Raw genomic sequence first — 20,188 nt, forward strand, 5'->3', positions numbered from 1 at the left:
TTCAAATCCGGCACTGCTTCCACACAAATGAACACACATCTCAAGAACATGCTGTCATATTGATATTTTCTAAAAATTATAAAATTATCCGTGTAAAGAGCAATAGAAGGAGAGGTTTTACCCTCAATTAAGATCATCACTCCAACCTCATCAACTGTACTGAATAAAAATCTGGACAATGGATATTCCTGCCACAAGCTAGATTACTAATTTGCAAGAATTATGTGTTTCTGTCTTTTCTTAGGTATCATTGTTGTTTAAAAAAATGCTACCTATCTCGTTGCAACAGATTTCAATGGAATTGCAATAGATATACTTGAGGGCCTGATGGTAGTTAGTTCTGTATTAAGCAAGATGCTTTTTCTTTCAGGGACTTACATGGTTAACTGGTCTCCTAGTCTGCAGACAGCGGTCTCTGACTTGGTATAATGCCTCAAAATTTATACAAGTTTTGCTGTTTCCATTGGCTCAATTTTAAGATGCTACAGAATGGAATGAATTTTGTTTCTTTGTTCTTAGGAAGTTGAATATTCTGAAGAACCTGGTACTTTATATTATATCAAGTATCGCATTGCAGGAGGTTCAAGGTAGTTTAGATTTCAGTCACCTCATACCTTGTGCTAAATATTATCCAATGTCATTCTATTCTTTGGTAAAAATATTGTTGAGTCCTTGATATACTTTTCCACCAAGACAATTTTTATAAGTTTATTCTGTTGCCCTCTTTCTTTTTATGGAAATTTCATGTATGTAGACCGGCAACAAAGAAATTTTACTAACGAAAAAAAGGAAAATAAATTCTGATTTTATTATTTATTCATGTAATTATAGAGGATATGTGCTTTCAGCTATAAATTTTTTGCTATGATTGAATCATCATAAACTAAAGTGCAGCAAGGTACTTGGAGAACTTGTCTCCTGAGAATATGTTTGTAACATCTTTTCACCCCAGTGATGTAGAAACACTTAAGGATGCTATACCAGCCCTTCTTTTAGTAAATCATATTTCTTTACTGGCTTTTGACAGACTGTACTAATCTTCTTTTTTTTTTTCCTGGAAGTGTTTTTTTCCCCTTCTACCCTTTTTGTTATGAAGAATAATAAATTTTTTTCATTGTGTATATTGGAAGCATCTAGAGGAGTTTGGAATGAAATACAGTCAAACGTGCATTAAACTGTTTGTATTTTCTTCACTTACATTTCCATTAGATCCCAAGGTAAACATGAAAAATCATAATGTAGTGCATGTGACAAAGATCTTCTCCAGGCTAAAGCTTGGTCTGGCAGGGGCTTGACCTACAAAAAAACTACATATGGATCTACAGGAGGAAAACAACTAGAGGCAATGGAATGGTAGGTACTGATCATAGAGGGGCAATGATGCAAGTTCAACCATTGGTCTCCCATTTGGGGAAGGAGCAACATGATAGCAAAATGAATGGCATTGATTCTGGTTCTGATTTCTATCTTTTTATTAAGTTCATTGGATCTATGTTATCCCCTGCAAATCAGTTTTATACTGATCAGACTATAAGATGCTTATTGCCTTCTTTTTCACCGTGACTATTATGTGCTGGCTAGTGAAACACTTTCTATTTGAATGGATCCAAAGTGGGAGTGATTGAGTGGTGTTACGAATGTTTTGTGAGAACTGCTGTTCAATTTCTAATGACTGAGATTCTTGATAGATTGATTATCTTCTGGGGATGGAGTTTTTGGATGTCCTTGGGATTGTTGTTTATGGTTTATAGAGAATCCTTTTCTATGTAGCCTTTCTCTTAAGATTGTGTGCAGTAATCTATAGGTCATCTTTTTGTTGATAGTGATCCAATTGATTTTATGTACAGTTTCTTCTTTCCATATTAGGAATTCTCCTTATTTTTCATGAAAATAGGGATTGAAGAGAGGTAGAAGTTTCAAAAGAATTAAGGGGATGTTAAATGAACCATTGTTGTATAATCAGCACTTGCAAAAACTATGTAAAAAATCAATCTACAACAGGTCAGAGAAGATTATGAGGCTTTAAAAAAGTATTTGAGAGTGAGAGGACATGTGGTTCATTACAAACCAAACTAATTTGGGCTATGTTTTAGGCACATCTCATTTTTGATGGAATGGTTAAAATCGTAATGAAGTTAAAAGTATTCTAAATATCCCTGTGTTAGATTTTTTTCATCATAGTAGGTTCTTCCTTTTGACTATGAGATGTTTTGTATTATTGAAAATGGAATATGCCCAAATTAGGACCCTTCTTACTCTCAGGATGAGAATATTTCTTCCGTCTCTTTAAAACTTTTGCTTTTAAATAGCCCATTTACCTCTTTTTGGTTGAAACATTTGATCGTTTGAGATATTTATTTGTCGAACCTTCTTGTAAGGTATTAATTTAGATGCTAATGGAAGGTAAACCTAGTTTCTTTCTGATACCATGTTAATAAAATAAAATGTTTCTGGAGGAGGTGAAGTTGTCTCAGTGGCTGGTCAAAACTGTGCTTTTGAAGAAGTTAGCTGGAGCCTGGAGGGGAGTTCTAGAGGGAAATTCTCCTTTTGTTCTTACAAGGGAAGCTTTTTACATCTTAATTTAGATCGTTAAGAACTCGTTAACATGTTTGTAGCATCGGTCATGGCATTTAGGTATGCATTTTTGATAGTACAAGTTTTTTATTTATTTTTGGATAAATTGCACGAATTAATTCATTCAAAATCCTAACTACCCAAAAGACTACCTGGATGGAGAAATCCAGATGCAAATGGTTAAAGGAGATGGGAACTCAAGATTTTTCCATCAGTTGGCCAATGGTTGAAGCAAAAAGAAATTTATTTCAAGATTATTACATGATGGGGAGAAGGTGACATATCAGGATGAAATCTCAAGATGAAAGATGTGCCGTGGAAGAAAGATGGATGTGTCATGGAAGAAAGTTGTGTCAGTAGAAAAAAAAAGCACTTTCTGTTTGAGGAAAGCAAGGGGGGAGGAGTTTCGAAACTATGAGAAGGTGGGAGAGCCGCAACCTTCTTGACTCAAGATGTTGCAGGTTGGTTTAAAGGATTTATTGATGGGTGATCCAAGCGGTGACAGCACCTGGTTGGGACAGTGAATTGAGAAGAGATGGGAAATGTTTTTTGACTTGAGAAGAAAGTTAATAACAAAAGTCATTTTCTGATGCTTGTTGAAACATCTAGAGACAGAGGAGACATATCATTTGTTTGCCAGAAGGGAGAAAGAAACAGGGTTGGGCTGCAATAGCAGAGGTGTTGCAGGAGTTTGACAAACTCTCAAAATATGAGCATTTTATTCCATTAGTCCATCCTTACACAACAATCACAATAGCTGAATCATATGAGAGATAACAAGGCTCCATGGAATTCCTACTGTCATTATTTCAGATTGAGATGCCACTTTCCTCAACCATTTCTGGCGTGGGTACTTCAGTTTGCAAGGTATGACATTACACCACTCAATGAGTTACCACTCTCAGTTTGATGGCCAGACAGAGGTTCTTAATCATTGCTTAGAAATGTACTTGCCTAAGGTTCCATGGAACTCCTGCTGTGATTATTTCAGATTGAGATGACACTTTCCTCAACCATTTCTGGCATGAGTACTTTAGATTGCATGGTACAACATTAAACCACTCAATGAGTTATCACTCAGTCTGATGGGCAGACAGAGGTTCTTAATTGTTGCTTGGAAACGTACTCGTGTTGTTTTGCTGGTGAAAATCCAAACTCGTGGGTTTAGTGGATCCCTTAGACTGAATATTGGTACAACATCACGTTCCAAGTATTAGCGGGAATGATCCCTTTAAAGCTCTGTATGAAAGAGAACCCCCATTTATTCTACCATATGATTGAGGCTCCACCATGGTGGTGGCATTAGACTATCATCCGACTGGGTGTGACAACATACTAAAGATTTAAAAGGCAAATCTTTGTTGGTCCCAAGCCTATACGAAAGCCCAGTATGACAAGAAGCATCAACCACTAGAACTTCAAGTGGGGGGACATTGTGTTTCTTAAGCTCAACTCATACCGACAAACTTCACTAGCAAAGAAAGGGTGGCATAAGCTTCACATAGTTTATATCTTTAATAAAGTTTCTTGTTATTGATCAAAAAAAAAAAAAAAAAAAGAAAGGGTGGCATAAGCTGTCACCAAAATATTATGGTCCTTATACAATTTTAGAACGTATTGGATCTGTTGCTTACAGATTGGACCTACCTCCCACATTACGCATCTGCCTAGTTTTTCACATCTCTTTGCTTAAGAGATGTTTAGCTCCCCATACCTCACCATGTTGGGCATTACTAGATTTGAATGAAGGAGGTATGCTACAATTACATCCCAAGACAGTTCTGGATTATCATTGGGTTAAGGTGGGAAGCCAGATAGTGAAACAAGTTTTGATTGAATGGGAAGGCTTAGTAAGAGAAGATGCAACTTGGGAGTCAGGTATGCATTGTATGGTTCTGAGGCAGTGATTTCCTCAATTCCACCTCGAGGACAAGTGTACCTCATCAGGGGAGGAATTGTTAGGAACCCAAAGTGGAAGCATGGCTAAGACAGCTATACAACAAGTATATTCAAGAAATAAGAAAAGAAGCCACGTTAGTAATTGAAGACAAGAAACTGATTACCTGAAATTGTAACTACCAAATCTCGATTCTTGATCTTGATTGTAAAGCTTATATAAGAGGCTGTGTAATAAGGAGATGAATAGATCAAATCACCATCATTCTCTCTCAATCTTTTCTCTCTTTGAACTCTAGAGGTTCGCCCCTCGAAGTTGTGGCTTTATCTGAGGCTAAAATTCTTGCAATGAAAAAACTATCCCTAAAGAAAGCTTGATCTTGAAGATTTTTGGTCTACCTTTTAATTTGCATTGAAGCATGTCTTTGAAAAGATTGTGGCTGTGTGTGATGGAGTCTTGGAAGAAGTTCGGCTATTTGCAAGCAATGAGGATCAAAATTTCAGGTGCTAAACTGAAGGTAATTTGTCGCTTGCTCGATTTCTTAGCAGAAGGAAGATGGAGGAAACTTTGGGTTACATTGGAAGTTGAAGCGTCTCTCTGGTTTGGGAGGAAAGAGGTTGAAGATGATATTGGTTGGGTATGGTGGAACCCACATGGCAAACATGGTTTGGGAAGAAATTCAGGAAAAAGGAGATAATCAAGAGTTGTTGGGAGTTAAAGTGATGATGCTTGACAAAACAATTGATCATAGTTCAAAAATGTAATTAATGATGGGTTTCTCAAGAGAAGAAGGATTGAAATGGGAGAACGAGTAGGTTAACAGGTGTCTATTGAGAAGGTAGGCCAATTTCAGCTGGTTGGGCCTGTCTTGCTTGGCCCAACATGTGATGCTATTAGTAATCATGTGGACGAAAGAAGAGTTGAAAATTTGGGAGGGGAACAGATGGACAAGTGGCTGGATAACTATTGTGGGTCCAGGACTCCAGGGGTCTTAATTCATTTAGTTAGGGCTAAGTGGATGGCCCTGTGATATAGTGCTCCAAATGTTGAGTTGACCTTTGGACCTAGAAATTTTGAGGCATGTGACATGTAGTTGGGAAGGCGACTTCCAAAGGTGATGAAAATAGTTTGGGTTTTCCAGATGGTATTCCTTTGGTTTCTCTAAGGGAGCTCGAAATCACAGAGGTTATGTTGATGAGGAGAGTCGATTATTGACGATTAAGGGTTCGTTTGGAGAACAACAAAACATTATTACAAAAACAAAGCGAGAGCTCCATCTTTAAGAATCAAGAAGATTGGTTTTCTCTCTTAAGAAAGAAGAGTGCAGTGTTTTACCTTGGAAAAGAGGAGGTTTCGGCAGTAACAGAGAAGGACAAGGATAAAGGGAGTTTATGCCTTCGAAAGAGGTTGTGGGGAAATCATTAAGGGGGTGGAAGGAGAGGCAGAGGCTGCGGTGGGACCATACAGGGATCAGACCATCTTGGCCAAGTCAAAGGAAGTTGTGGAAGCTTAGGCAATTGAAGACTCAAAAGAGTCAAAGAAATCAACAGCAGATTCTAGTTTCTAAGGTCTTTACAAGGATAAAAGGAGGATTGTTTGGGGTAGGGCCTAACAAGCTACTAAGCTAGTTAAAAATTCAAAAGACCAATTAGAAGAAGACAAGCAAACTCCATTCAAAAAACAGTGAGGGAGAGATAAAGGAGTGGTGTTCATTTTGGGGCTAAGATTTCTGTTGAATTCTTTTAGGAATGGTGGACTATAACTTTGTTGTTTTTGGGTCGTGATATTTTTATTTATATTATCTATTATACAATGAGAGGGGATTTATAGGAGGGTTGGTCCTTGTACTGTCAAGGGTTTGCTAGTTTTCTCTGAGCTTAGTTTTTTCTGGTTTTTTTTTTCCCTTTGGATGTAGTATCTTCTCTTGGGTGATTGCTTATCACTTTTCTTGTACATTTTTTTTTTTCTTTTACTAATTTTTTTATTCATTTAAAAAATACTACCCAAACAGCAGCATATAAATGTACAAGGCCAACAGCCAACCAAAGATGGACAAGATAAACACTACAGCCAACCTGTATACAGAAGCACATCCTAGGCAAAGCAAGCATGGTGTGACAGAAAAAGGGACTGGCCTTGCATCCCAAATCCCTATTCCCTACAAGAGCCTCTATACAAAAGAATACCCTATGGTTGTGTGCTTTGTTCGAGGAGATTTTCTTTGTTCACTTCCCACCTAAACTTGCATTGCACAATATGAAGCATGGGAGGAAGTCATTTAGTGTAGGGAAGCCTTGTTTGGGTATTTGCCCCAAAACAAGATTTAACATGTTGGTTTTGGGGGAAATATTGACCACTTGAAAATAAGAAATATGTCAGAAATATCATGTAGATTTTCTTTAATTCTTTATAAGTTTTATAGGTTGTTTTAAATAATTATTTCATTATAAAAGTGATCAAACTAATGCTTATAAAATGATTACACCAGTTCGTATGACCACTTCTTCCACTTAAAATAGTTTTAAGGCCTTAAATGTTATAATTATATTATTCATGTTAGAGCTAGCTAAATAAGGGCAGATTAGTCATTTTATTTCTGTTAAGTATGTGCTTATGTGGCAGTTTTAATAGAGACTTTCTGTCCCATACTTAAGTGGGGGCAGTTTAGTCTTTGTATAACTAATTAGAGGCTAATCTAAATTATAGTTGACTGATAGGGTTTAGCTATCAGATTCGACTGTTTTTCTTCTTCTTCTTCCTCCCTTCTCTCTACTGGTTCGAACTACCTAAGCACAGCTGTCAAACATGGTATCAGAGCCATAAACGAAGGAGAAGAAGGCTGCGACTTCAAGGTTTCCATCCTGCGACTTCAAGTTCTTTCTCCCTCTTCTTTTTTCTTCTTCTCTGGGCTGCGAATCTGAGGTACACAATCTGAAAGCTGCTGCATCTGTAATTTATTTTTTTTAGGACTGCCGCAATCCCTATTACAAGTATTAGCAAGGTGCGGCAGACCTAGGATATCAGCCTTATACTGCTGTCACCATGTGTGACAGCCCTAGTCGTATGGTGGTGCTTGTGGTGTTTACCCTCTACTGAACCATTTCAAAAGGGTTTTTGTGTGGTTGCTTGAGTGGTTACATTGCTGTTATGGTGACTACTATTTCTGGGTTGTTAATAGTGGTGTGAACAGAATTTTTGTGTGGTTGCTTCAGTGTTGTGTTGTTGTAATGGTGCCTAATAATTCTGGGGTGTCAGTAGTGGTGTGAACAAATTTTTTTTTTTTTTTTTTGTGCTGAAAGAAGTGGCTGAATAGCCTTCATCAATGTTCTAATCTGGATGGTAGCTGAATCTGATTAAAACATCTAGTTCTTAACCTGAATGTTACTCTACATCAAGTGTTGATTGTGACTAGTTGTGAGATTGTTATCAGTGTGCTTTAGTGTTGCCTTGACAATAGTATTTGGTTGCCTTGACATAATTTTGACTATTTTGGTGTGCAGACGACTTCCATTAAACTTAATAGTGAGAATTATGTGCCATTGGGCAAGTCAGTGGATGTTTTCCTCAAGGCAAAGAGGAAAGTGAAACACGTGAAGGAAGATAAATCATCAGCTGACTCTCCAGGGTTTGATGATTGGGAATAGGAAGATGCCCAAATTATGACGTGGTTATGGAATAGTATGGAACCCAAAATAAGTGCCAACTTTATGCTCTTAGATACAACTAAGGACATATGGGAACATGTCAAGAAGCTTTATTCTGGGCAGGATAATACTACAAGGGTATATCAGCTCTATCAGGAGTATTTTGATCTACAACAAGGAAATAAAACCCTAGAGGAGTACTATGCCAGTATGAAGAACCTCATAAATGAATTCAATGTTTATCATCCCTTCACTCCATATGTTAAGGTTCAACAACAACAGAGGGAGCAACTAGATGTCACTAGGTTTTTAGTGGGGTTAAAATCAAAGTATGAACCAATTAGGGCCCAAATATCGGGAGGCTCTACTCTTCCTACACTCGAAGTTTTAGCACGGTTTCGCAGGATTTCTTTGGGATCTATAGAGAATCCCACTCCGTCTGACAAATCAACATTTGTGATAGCTAGAGGAGGTGGATGTGGTACTAGAGGGGGAGGACATGCCTCCCGAGGTGGTCGTGGTGGTTCCGTATTTGGTCGTGGTGGTGATCGTGTCTCAGGGGGAGGCCGCGGTAAAGGAAAAAGTAAATCTACTAGGAAGCATACCCATTGTGGTAGGGACGAACATTTGGTGAATTTCTGTTATGATCTCCATAGCCCACCTTCTACATGGGCTAATCATGTAGTAGCTAGTGGGGTTGATGTCATTGATAACCAACAGGCAGATCTAACACTTTCCACATCTACATCTGTTTCTAGGAAGGAGATGGTGAGTGTACCGCGCGATGAGTATGAAAGGTTCCTCCAGTTTACTTCACAGCATACTACAACCACCCTTGCACACTTAGGTATAGCTTGTTTGGCATCCAAACCCTCTCCCTGGATTATTGACTCTGGAGCCTCTGGTCACATGACCGAGACTCCAGGTGTGTTATCTTCCCTCTCTAAAACTTCCACATCTCAAACTATTACCCTTTCCAATGGTTCCTCTTCTCCCATCTATGGTGTTGGTAATGTTGACATAGCTTCTCTTTCTTTATCATTTGTTCTATATATTACCTAAATTTCCATTCAATCTTATGTCTGTCAGTAAATTAACTAAGACTCTTAATTGCTCTATTACATTTTTCCCGTTTGTGTTCTTCAGGATCTCAAGATGGAGAAGAAGATTGGTGGGGGGCATGAGGCCGGTGGATTATATTACTTTAACGGTGGTGGATCGTTAGTTGCACTTCAGACTTCACTCACTTCTCTACAATGGCATTGTCGACTGGGACATCCCTATCTCAAGGCACTCAAGATACTGGCTATGTCTTTGAGTCATTTGTCGTCTTTACAGTGTAAGTCGTGTCAGTATGGGAAACATTGTTAGGTTCCCTTCAGTCTTAGGGTTACTAGTCGTATGTTGAGTCCTTTTCCTTTGGTTCATTCAGATGTTTGGGGTCCGATTAAAATAATCTTATAATGGTTACAAGTATTTTGTCACTTTTATTGATGATTGTTCAAGGATGGCATGGATTTATTTAATGAAAGAAAGGAGTGAATTATTTTCCATTTTTCAAAAATTCCATGCTAAAATACATACACAATTTGGTGTTCCAATCAAAGTTCTTCGTTCAGATAACGGTTGTGAATACTTTCTTACTTCCTTTCAACAGTATTTAGAACAACATGGCATCATTCATCAAACTTCATGTGCACCCACTCCTTAGCAAAATGGGGTGGCTGAGCGAACGAACCGTCATCTCCTTGAATCTGGTCAATGATATTTTTCATCATATGAGTGTTCCTAAACGATTTTGGAATGATGCTATACTTATTGTTTGTTTCCTTATTAATCGGATGTCCTCCTTCATTCTTCATGGTCGGTCTCCCTTTTCTATTTTGTTCCCCACCTTGTCTCCTTTTCCATTAACACCCCAAGTCTTTGGCTGTGTGTTCTTTGTTCACAATCTGAGTCCTGGGATAGACAAGCTGGATGTACGCTCTATTAAATGTGTCTTTCTTGGCTACTCTCGGACCTAGAAAGGGTATAAGTGTTAAAATCCCATTACTTGAAAGTGCTATGTCTGTCTTGATGTCACCTTTTTTGAGTCTATCCCCTTCTTCTTGGGACCTGAAGTATCGGTGTCCCCACCTTTGCTTCCTCTTCCTCTTCCAATCCGTGATCCCGTTCCGATTGTTCCAGTTGGGGCTGACCCTTCACCTCCTCCAGTGCAGACCCTTATTGAACGATCACTAATCCGGCACGTGTATACTCATCGACAGACACCGGCTCCTCCGCCAGCTTCTACCTTGTCTGTGGATCCTGTTGTTGCTCCTGTCCCATAACCTTAAGGACTTGGTCTTCCCATTGCTTTACGGAAAGGTAAACGTAGTTCTACCCTCCATCCCATTTCCAATTTTGTTTCAGTCTTTTGCCTTTCCGCTTCACATCGCCAGTTTGTTTCAGTATTGTCATCTATTTCTATACCTAAGAATGTCCAAGAGTTTCTTACCTCACTTGGGTGGCGGTAGGCAATGGAAGAGGAACTCTCTGCCCTTCAGCATACTCAAACGTGGGAGGTCACTACTCTTTCTCCCAGTAAGCATGTTGTGGGTTGTAAATGGGTGTATACTGTTAAATACTTGCCGGATGGTAGTGTGAAGCGTCTGAAGGCTAGACTTGTTGCTAAAGGTTATTCACAGTTGTATGGGGTGGACTATATTGAGACCTTTCTAGTGGCTAAGATTGGCTTTGTTCGTGTCTTAATTTCCCTGGCAATTATGTATGATTGGCCCTTGTTTCAATTTGACATTAAAAATACCTTCCTTCATGGTGACCTTATGGGGGAGGTATATATGGAGCAATCACTTGGGTTTGTTGTTCAACGTGAGGATGGTAAGGTGTGCAGATTGAAAAGGGCAATTTATGGGTTGAAACAATCGCCTCGTGCTTGGTTTGGGAAGTTTAGTGAAGTGGTGAAGAATTTTGGAATGAAACAATGTCAGGTTGACCACTCGGTGTTCAACTATGATTTAGAAGTTGGAAAGATTTTATTAGTGGTCTATGTGGATGATATTGTCATAACTAGCAGTGACAAATTGGGGATTGATAAATTAAAGGTCTTTCTACAAGTCATTTTCAAACAAAAGACCTTGGGACGTCGAAGTATTTCTTGGGTATAGAAGTTACTAGATAAAGAAAATATGTTCTTGATCTGCTGGATGAAATAGGGATGTTAGGTGCAAAACCAGCTGAAACTCCCATTGGAGCCAAATGCTAAGTTAAGCAATGATACATGGGAAATATTTGATGATTCTAGAAGATACAGACGGTTAGTGGGGAAGCTGAACTATTTGTTTATCACAAGACCAGACATCTCCTTTGCAATCAGTGTGGTGAGCCAATTTATGCAGAACCCTCGGATGCCTCACTGGGATGTAGTTCTTAGAATTGTAAGGTACTTGAAAGGAGCTCCAGGCCGTGCGTTATTGTATAAACTAGGAGGAAGACTTGAGGTAATTGGGTATACAGAACAAAGCACATAGAGATTGATTGCCACTTTGTGAGGGAGAAGGTCCTTACTTGAGAGATAAGCACAAAACATGTATGCTCGGGTGATCAATGGGCAGATTTGTTTACAAAATGTTTAAACTCAGGGAGAGTGAACTATATATGTAATAAGTTGGGATTATATGACATGTATTCTCCAGCTTGAGTGGGAGTGTTAGAGGTAGCTAAATAAGGTTAGGTTAGTCATTTTATTTCTGTTAAGTTATGTGCTTATGTAGCTGTTTTAATAGAGACTTTCTGTCCCATACTTAAGTGGGGGCAGTTTAGTCTTTGTACAACTAATTAGAGGCTAATCTAAATTATGGTTGACTGATAGGGTTTACCTATCAGATTCGACTCATCTTCTTCTTCCTTCTTCTTCTTCTTCTTCTTCTTCTTCCCTTCTCTCTATTGGTTCGAACTACCTAAGCACAGCTGTCAAACAATTCACTTTTGATATTTTATTTAGAAATATTTCGTAATTATGATCTATTTAATGTAAATTCCTGATTTAAATATGTACTTGCTTCTTATGTTATTATTTCATTTATTCTTTCACAAAAGTATAAAATATTTAAGCATCAATTGTATCATTAGTATATGTATAGTTATATAAAGAAAAAAAGACAAAGAAAGTCAGATCTAATGATTAGCTTGAAAAGTAATGGGTTTGAAAATAAAAGAATAATATTAAAACAAATTATTTGGTTGATGGCTATGTACATGTAAGTTAAAAGCCTTATATTTATATAACTAACATGGTAAACTTTCTTCAAAACAATACATACAATTTTAAAACACTAGATAATATGTTGAGCTATATTTGAGTAATATTTCGTGTCGGTTCCAAATAATTCGTAGAAATATTTATACATTTTAAGCCATGGCAGAACTTTATCAACTGTTTAGATGATTGAGCTAGCATTGATGGCTTTCCACTTTACATCTAATGCTTACGTTTGTTTATGGCATGGTTTGAACTTTTGATATCAATGAACATCTAGCTGATATTTCATAATCAAACAGATTTGCTTTTACTGGTTTGGTGTCAAAATACTTTAGGAGTTTGTATCCACTTCTGGTAAATTTGTCTATGGATATGCTTTTACTAATTTTATTTTCAAAATACTTAAGGAATAGGTTCACAATGGCAAGATAATGGTAGAGGTGATGTTTCAAGAGGATTCAATAGTCAGATACAAAGCAATGACTACTTGCAGACCTTTCTATAAGCTCCTGCAAACCTAGAAAATTTTCTTGGTTTTGTTACAATTCTTATCTTCCATGATTTAAGTTTAGGTGTAGGAGATGTATTTGCATCAATTAACAACCTTTAGGAGATTTTAATTTGGTAATTCTATATGGTATTCCATTTTCATACTTCGAAGGTATTTCTCGAGGTTTTAGAAACAAAATGGTGGACATTGGTTTCCAGGTTCATTGCTGCAATTTTGGTATGCAGAATTACTGGGTGTGGTGTATTTTGACATTATCTTGTTTAATCATATTCATATAATATCCCTTTCTTACAAATATCATTAATTGTGTTTTTCTTTCATGTTGAAGGAGTGAGTATCTAACAATAGCAACAACACGCCCGGAGACATTATTTGGTGATACTGCTATAGCAGTGCATCCTGAGGTAGGGTTTTTCATTCTTTTGATGATGGTTGACTGGGAAGTCAATATAAACTGATCTTCGGTACATTGTGAAATTAAAGCCTATCAAATTTTATGTCAAGAAAAATAAATTTTGGACTTCTTTTAGTTGATTTTCCTCATTAGGTCAATTATGTAGATCATTGCAAATTTAACTTCAACTTCAGATTTTGTAGTAGTCAATCAAAGATCTATTATGGTTGGAATATTTCTGAATTATATTTGACAACCCAGTTTTTCATGAGAGGACAAAGCACATAGAGGTTCACTGCCATTTTGTAAGAGAAAAGATCCTTGTTGGAGTAATAAGCACAGAGGACGTGAGCTCAGGAAATCAGTAGGCAGATTTGTTTACAAAAGGAATGAGTCGTGGGAGAGTGGATTACATATGTAAGAAGCTGGGACTATATGACATATACTCTCTAGCTTGAGGGGAGAGTGTTAGAGTTGACTAAACAGGGGCAATCTGGTCTTGTAACTTTTCGTTGAAAAGGTTTCCTTATCCATTGAAATGTTATCCTAAACTGAACACTCTTGATTCCCAGGATCCTTTTGGTTTCATTCTTTGATTATCATTCCCTTTTCTTGTAAATCCTCCAGAATCTGTCACATGTTCCTGCCCCAAACAAATCTATCCTTCATTCTTGAGAACACTTTAATTTCATGCACTAAGTGTCCATTGGTTGACCCTAATGGTTTCTTGTGAAATATCAAAGCTCTACCCTCTTTATCTGTTAATTGTCCTAGGTTTTGCCTAATTTGCCCACAATCACTTCAGAGAAAACCTTATCAGATTCTCTAGCAAGGTCACAATCATCATTATCCTCCAGATTGATGATGTTTGCAACCACCATCACATTATCTTGATTGTTGACCTCTAAACTCCCCACTGAAACTGTGCCATTATCTTTTTGCATCTTCTTCTACCACGGTATTCCTTTCCGACATACAGATCTATGATTGTTGAAGTTTCCACTCATTCACCCCTGTTTCTTCTTTTTCAATTTCGACCGTTGGAAGGGTCCACTGGCTTGCTGGTTTCAATCTCTTGAGACTCAAATAGAGTTTTTCCTGATATGCCTTGTACACTTTCCCATCCTTGTTGAGAAGTCTTGCCAAATCTTCCAAAATCCCATTCTCTTCATTTTGGATGAACCTGGAAACCACCCACTCTTACCTTTCTTTAAATTGTTACCTTTCCATTCCTTCCTGTCCTTTTTAACTTGATCTTAAATGACATAATGACATTGTTGTAAATTGGCTTCCTTAACTAACCAACCCTTTTTTAACACCCCCCCCCCCAATAAAAAAAAAAAAAAAAAAGAAAAACCACAGCAACCCCTGACCTTCTTTTATCAATTTGTTTATTTCCCAAAACTTTCACTTTAGATTCCAAGTATCTCCCCTCCCGTATTTGATATTTTGAAGACACATGCCCTCTTAACAAGACAAGTGACCCGCCCCTTGACTTAGCACACTCCACTAGCCCAGAGATATCAAAAAGTGGGCCACCCCATTGAGCCCAACTGAATTCTTCAACTCCAATGAACTCATCTCCATGTTTCTTTTCACCCCTAATAAATTCAGAATCTGTAGGGCCCTCATTAAAGATGCCTCTCGACAAACTCATAGCTTATTCAACTTCCACCCCCATTAGCTTCCTAGCTAACCAACCCTTTTTCCCATTACCTTGCGAATTTACAATTTCATCTTCCATTCCTGTTATCATTTCCATCTGATTTGCAATAACACATGCATTCACACCATCCAATAAAGCTTTTCCATGTATTCCATCCTCAACTACATCATCATTGTCTTCTTTTCGCTTCCCCTGCGAAATATACAACTCTATGTTTGACAGGATCCAGAGTTTGTTCCTCAAACCACCATGCAGCAACTCTATTGACCTCGACATTAACTCAGGCCTTCTTCCCACAATTTTAATGACTGAAACATGAAGATCTTCAAAATTTAACGACTCCTTACTGGCCTCTAAAAATGTCCTATACAAATATCCAACAATTTCAGTGTCTTTTCTGTCCAGAGATTAATTGGAAGACGAGTAATGCCAATTTGAATCCAATCTGTTGAGTGATGCATCAAAACCATGTTTGTGGTCGGGCTCCATCTTGAAACTGATTTCTTTACACTTCCTGGTCAGTAGGAAGGAGAATCAGAACCTTATTCTGATCAAAAGGTTTCACTGAGACTCTCATATTCAATAACTTCTTCCTTTCCCACATATGAAGACTTTCCTGAACACTAGCCTTTGGATTCACCAATCTACCAGCACACGTTTGACGACCTACATCTTCTTTCCCTTTGTTTTCGGCCAACTAAACTTTTTCCTTCAAGGCCTTCAATAATTTCCATTCAAAAAGTTGCTGAAGGATGTCCGAAAGCAAGCCACAACCAAAAGATCTTCTCCCCTCTGGAATGTAAATCATCTTACACAAAATTTCAGAAGACCTCCCAGTAATGCTCAGAAACCTGTTTTTATTTTGTTTCCTCTCTGCTAAAAGCTGACTCTTTGAACCAAAAAATCTATTGTGCCAAAATACCCTGCTCTGTGAGTAAATAGCCAATTCTACCAATCCTTTTCAATTCCTATTTCCTTTTCCCACATTCTTGGGCTCTTTCATTCTGCTTCAAGGTTAAAATCCCTCTTCCATGTTGATTTACAAGTCATCATGGAAATTGTAGTTTGAGGGAGAAATCGACCTGTAAAAAGAGGAGGAAGAGAGGGAAGAGAAAAACAAAGCAGAAGTTTGAGAGATAATGAATGGTACCAAATGCAACAAAAAGGTTCTGTTGATGGTTATTGCATACATTTCTGAGAACATATCCCTTTTCCTTAACATAGGAGGCTAGCCAATTGTAGTGACCAACATGGTTCAATCAGTGGGCAATTTTCCATGTAGGATTGGTGGAAAATTTGGTTACATCTTGTAAATTTGACTAGGATTTTTGGAAATTCTAAAAAAATTGGGAAATTAGTAAAAACATGAAATTTGTTAATGAAACTTAATGGGTTGTTAGAGGAAGTATTATTTCAAGCTTAAGACTTAAAAACTTTAAATAGGACTGTGTTTATCAATTGATAGAAGGTTAAGAGACTTAAATAGATCTCTCTCTCTCTCTCTCTCTCTCTCTCTCTTTCTCACTATCTTTCTCCTTGTATTTCTTTTAACCAAACATTTGTCAGTTTGGTTCCTGTCTTTTGTTATTACCATATGTTTTTATTAGATTGAGATTTGAGAGCCCTCCTTTTCCGGTTTTGTCTCTTTTTCTTTCTTCCCTCTTCTTTTTTGTTTTTTTTTTGAATTGTTGTGACTTGTGAATTAGATTGGTGATAATAGGCCAATCATCCCATCACTGAATCCCCATTTTTTTTTTCAGGAAAAGATTTTCCAAAAGTTTTCAAAATTTTAATGAAATATTAAAAAGTTTTGATGATGTTTTGAACTTTCAAATCTAAGATGTTTAATTTATCGACCTCATTTGAAATATCCCCAAGATGATTCTTGGAATATTTCATATTGCCTTCTATAAAAAATGGGGAGATTTCAGCAAATCTCACTGGTATTACAAATAATGGTGGCCAGATAGATTATCCTCTAAATTGCCAATGTGGATGGTTCCCTTTCTACATGATAATCATAATCATATTATGCTTTTTTCCTCGTGGACAACTGCTTGTAGATTTACTTTTTTTGGAAGGCAAATTATAAGTAGACCCTTATTTTCCTTCACAACCAGTGATGTTTTATAGGGCTGTTTCCACAATGGAAAGGGTGATGAGGTAATCATGTGGACCCAGTGATTTAAAAGGCGTGCCTAGGTGTACAAGCGAGGCGCATTTTGGGGTATGCGCCTCGGCTAGGTCCTAGGTGCACCTCTTTCAGACCCTAACATATACTAGTTTGGGCTTGCCTCGAGGGGCATGCTACAAAGGCAACTCATAGAATCAAGAATGCAATATGTTTTACATCACATTAACTACTTGAAGTAATGCGATCAAGGAAAAAAAGAGATTGTGGGTTTTACATGCTTGAAAATTCTTTATATGTTTGCTTTTATTTTTAAATTTTCATTTGAATATACTTTACATGTTATGTTTATGTATTTTAATTTTAGATAATAGGTTTTTTAAATAATTTATTTTAAAATTTAATTTTATATTTTTATTAACATTATGTTTAATATTTTTTAATTTTTTGCATTTTTTTAAAATTTTTGGCATTCTTTTGGAGTTTTCTTCCTTTTTTTTTATTTTTTAGCTTTTTTTTTGTAATTTTGCGCCTTTCTTAAAAAGGCGCACGCCTCGCCTTGTGCCTCAGGCGCAAATTGGCCCTTGCACTTTTTTTGTGCCTTGCGCTTTTAAAACATTGTGTGGACCGCTTTAGACTTGTCATGTTAGGTGTTGAATGTGAGAAACCTCCTGGTCCCAGAGAAGCCTGGACAACCATGTTTTAAAAAAAGCACCATCATCTCGTCCTCTTTCTTTTGTTTCTCAAAATCCATATATTGTCTCTACGTTGTTGTGATAATATTACTGACCAGACTGTTCTCTCTCTCTCTCTCTCCACAATGTTTTAATGATCTATTCTTGTAGTATTTCATTCTGTGGTATATGCTGTATGACTTCTGATAATGGTTTATCTGATCACTATTATATGCAGGACAATCGTTATTCAAAGTATATTGGAGGGCAGGCAATTGTACCCATGACATTTGGCCGGCATGTCCCCATTATCTCTGATAGGGTAAATATTCATGATATTTTATGGAAAAAATTTACACAATATTGTCTTTTAGTCATTAACATATCTGTGAAAACTTTTATTAGATCCTCAAAGCCAAAGCTTTTCATTATAGGAAGACAAAATGATTGGCCACAGTTACTAGTGTGCAAGTTCATTGGTACAAAACAAGTCCACTTTGCTTACCAAGAAATGAAAGGTCCTCGATAAAGTTCTACCAGATTTACTCCATCTCTTCCTGCTTGTCAGTTAAGGAATTTGCTCAATCTTCTAATCCATCTGGAAGAGGCATTTGGTTTATTAGCTAGAAAGCCTATGGAGCCTCTCCTCCAATGTACCCAATATTGTTTGTGTTATTTTCTTATTGGAACTTTTTCTCTTCATCTTGCCTTGCCCTTGCCATTATCATATTACGGCTTCTTTTGGGTCAAGCTTGTATCTGAATTGTTGTATTGACTGCCATGAAGTTCAACCTTAGTTTACCTACCAGGTAAAAAGGAAATGTCAAGATACCACCTATATTTGAAAATTTCAACCTGTAAGGTTTGTCAAATGCTCTCAACGTTGATACAGTACCTCATGCCAATCCTGATCTTTGCCTCCTAAATTCACTTGGCAGCTAAAGAAAAAAAATGCTATCTTGAAATCACAACATAATTAAATTCTTGGAAATTGCAAGGGCTTTCTTTATCTTAGTGTACAAATTGTAGAGTGGAGCAGGGTGCAGGGTATGAAACTGTGTAATTAGGTTACCAAATTTAAAAGGCTCCTAAGTTTTGGAGTACTGTGCACTGGATGGGGGAGGGAGGAAGGTGTAGTTGGTTTGGCATGGTTCGCAATTCAAATCACTTCAAACATAACCTCTCCTGCTCGCCCAGACAAAAAATCCCGAAATATGGTTTTGAATTTTTTTTTTCATGCTAAGTAGGGATGAAATGACTAGAATAGTTTCCATGGCAATGGATTTTTGTATATAATAACTTTTTTTTTTTCTTTTCAATGAATGTTTTCATGGAAGGCACTGTGCTAGATATTTTATTATTTTTTTCTCATTATCAATACTCATTACCATATTGAAAACGGAAACTGTGACAGTATGTTGATAAAGAGTTTGGAACTGGGGTATTGAAGATAAGCCCAGGTCATGATCACAATGACTACCTGCTTGCTAGAAAGCTTGGTCTACCAATACTTAATGTAATGAACAAGGATGGGACACTAAATGAGGTTGCTGGTCTGTACTGGTAAAGTTGTTGAAGAAATAGACTATTAAAACTGTATTATATTTGGTTAAATGCTTTCTATATTCTGCCCATTGATTGTTGATCATGTTTATCAGTGGCCTTGATCGGTTTGAGGCACGGAAAAAGTTATGGTCAGATCTTGAGGAGACAGGTCTAGCCGTGAGAAAGGAGCCCCACACTTCACGAGTTCCCAGATCCCAACGTGGTGGAGAAGTGTGATATTCTTCTCAAATGTTGCTCTTTAAATTTTGAGAAAAAATGTTGTATTGTTGCCCCTTTTTGCGCAAGATCTGCTCATAGAATGTTCTTATTGTTATTAGGTAATAGAGCCATTAGTAAGTAAGCAATGGTTTGTTAGCATGGAGCCCTTGGCAGAAAAGGCCCTCCGTGCAGTTCAAAATGGACAAATAACCATAATGCCTGAAAGATTTGAGAAGGTAAATATTACTGAAGAGCTTTTTTATTTATTAAACATTTGTACATTTTTTTTTTGTAATTTCAACTGCCTTGCCCTAATATTTCAAGACCATCCTCATCTTAGTCAGTATTTTAGAATTCATGCTTAGATTCGTAGGTGAGATTCACTTAATAGGGTGTGCCTCACCAAGTGCTTTTCACATGGCTTGTCGCTATATAATGCTGAATTAACCTTGAAAATTGATGTTATATATGTAAGCTACTATATTGTAGGTTGCATCTGTGCTTAGAAGCTTAGAGCTTAAACTTGTAAGCCAATGTAGATTTTCAATGTAAAGGCATCAAACTTGTGTTAATAATATAATCTAACCAAGTGTGTTAGAAATTTTGAAATATCTTATTTTCTTTCAGAATTTATATTTGTATTATTCTTGTACAAGCATTACCTAACTATTA

The 20,188-nt window shown here is 37.2% G+C and overlaps 1 protein-coding gene across 10 annotated transcripts in view; it reads left to right on the top strand.

The window, feature by feature from the left end:
- EMB2247 (protein EMBRYO DEFECTIVE 2247) overlaps positions 1-20,188 on the top strand; it is a 91,818-nt gene that overhangs the window by 18,505 nt on the left and 53,125 nt on the right. For all 10 annotated transcript variants that reach the window (XM_088953290.1, XM_088953289.1, XM_088953291.1 and 7 more), the window contains 7 exons: positions 371-423; positions 520-587; positions 13,216-13,291; positions 17,991-18,074; positions 19,167-19,315; positions 19,411-19,528; positions 19,636-19,752. In XM_088953290.1, coding sequence (XP_088809416.1) covers positions 371-423; positions 520-587; positions 13,216-13,291; positions 17,991-18,074; positions 19,167-19,315; positions 19,411-19,528; positions 19,636-19,752 — 665 coding nt within the window. The remainder of the gene's footprint in view (positions 1-370; positions 424-519; positions 588-13,215; positions 13,292-17,990; positions 18,075-19,166; positions 19,316-19,410; positions 19,529-19,635; positions 19,753-20,188) is intronic.

Source organism: Nelumbo lutea, chromosome 7, assembly GCF_056320005.1.
Source record: "Nelumbo lutea isolate HS-2025 chromosome 7, American lotus-T2T, whole genome shotgun sequence".
NCBI lineage: Eukaryota > Viridiplantae > Streptophyta > Magnoliopsida > Proteales > Nelumbonaceae > Nelumbo > Nelumbo lutea.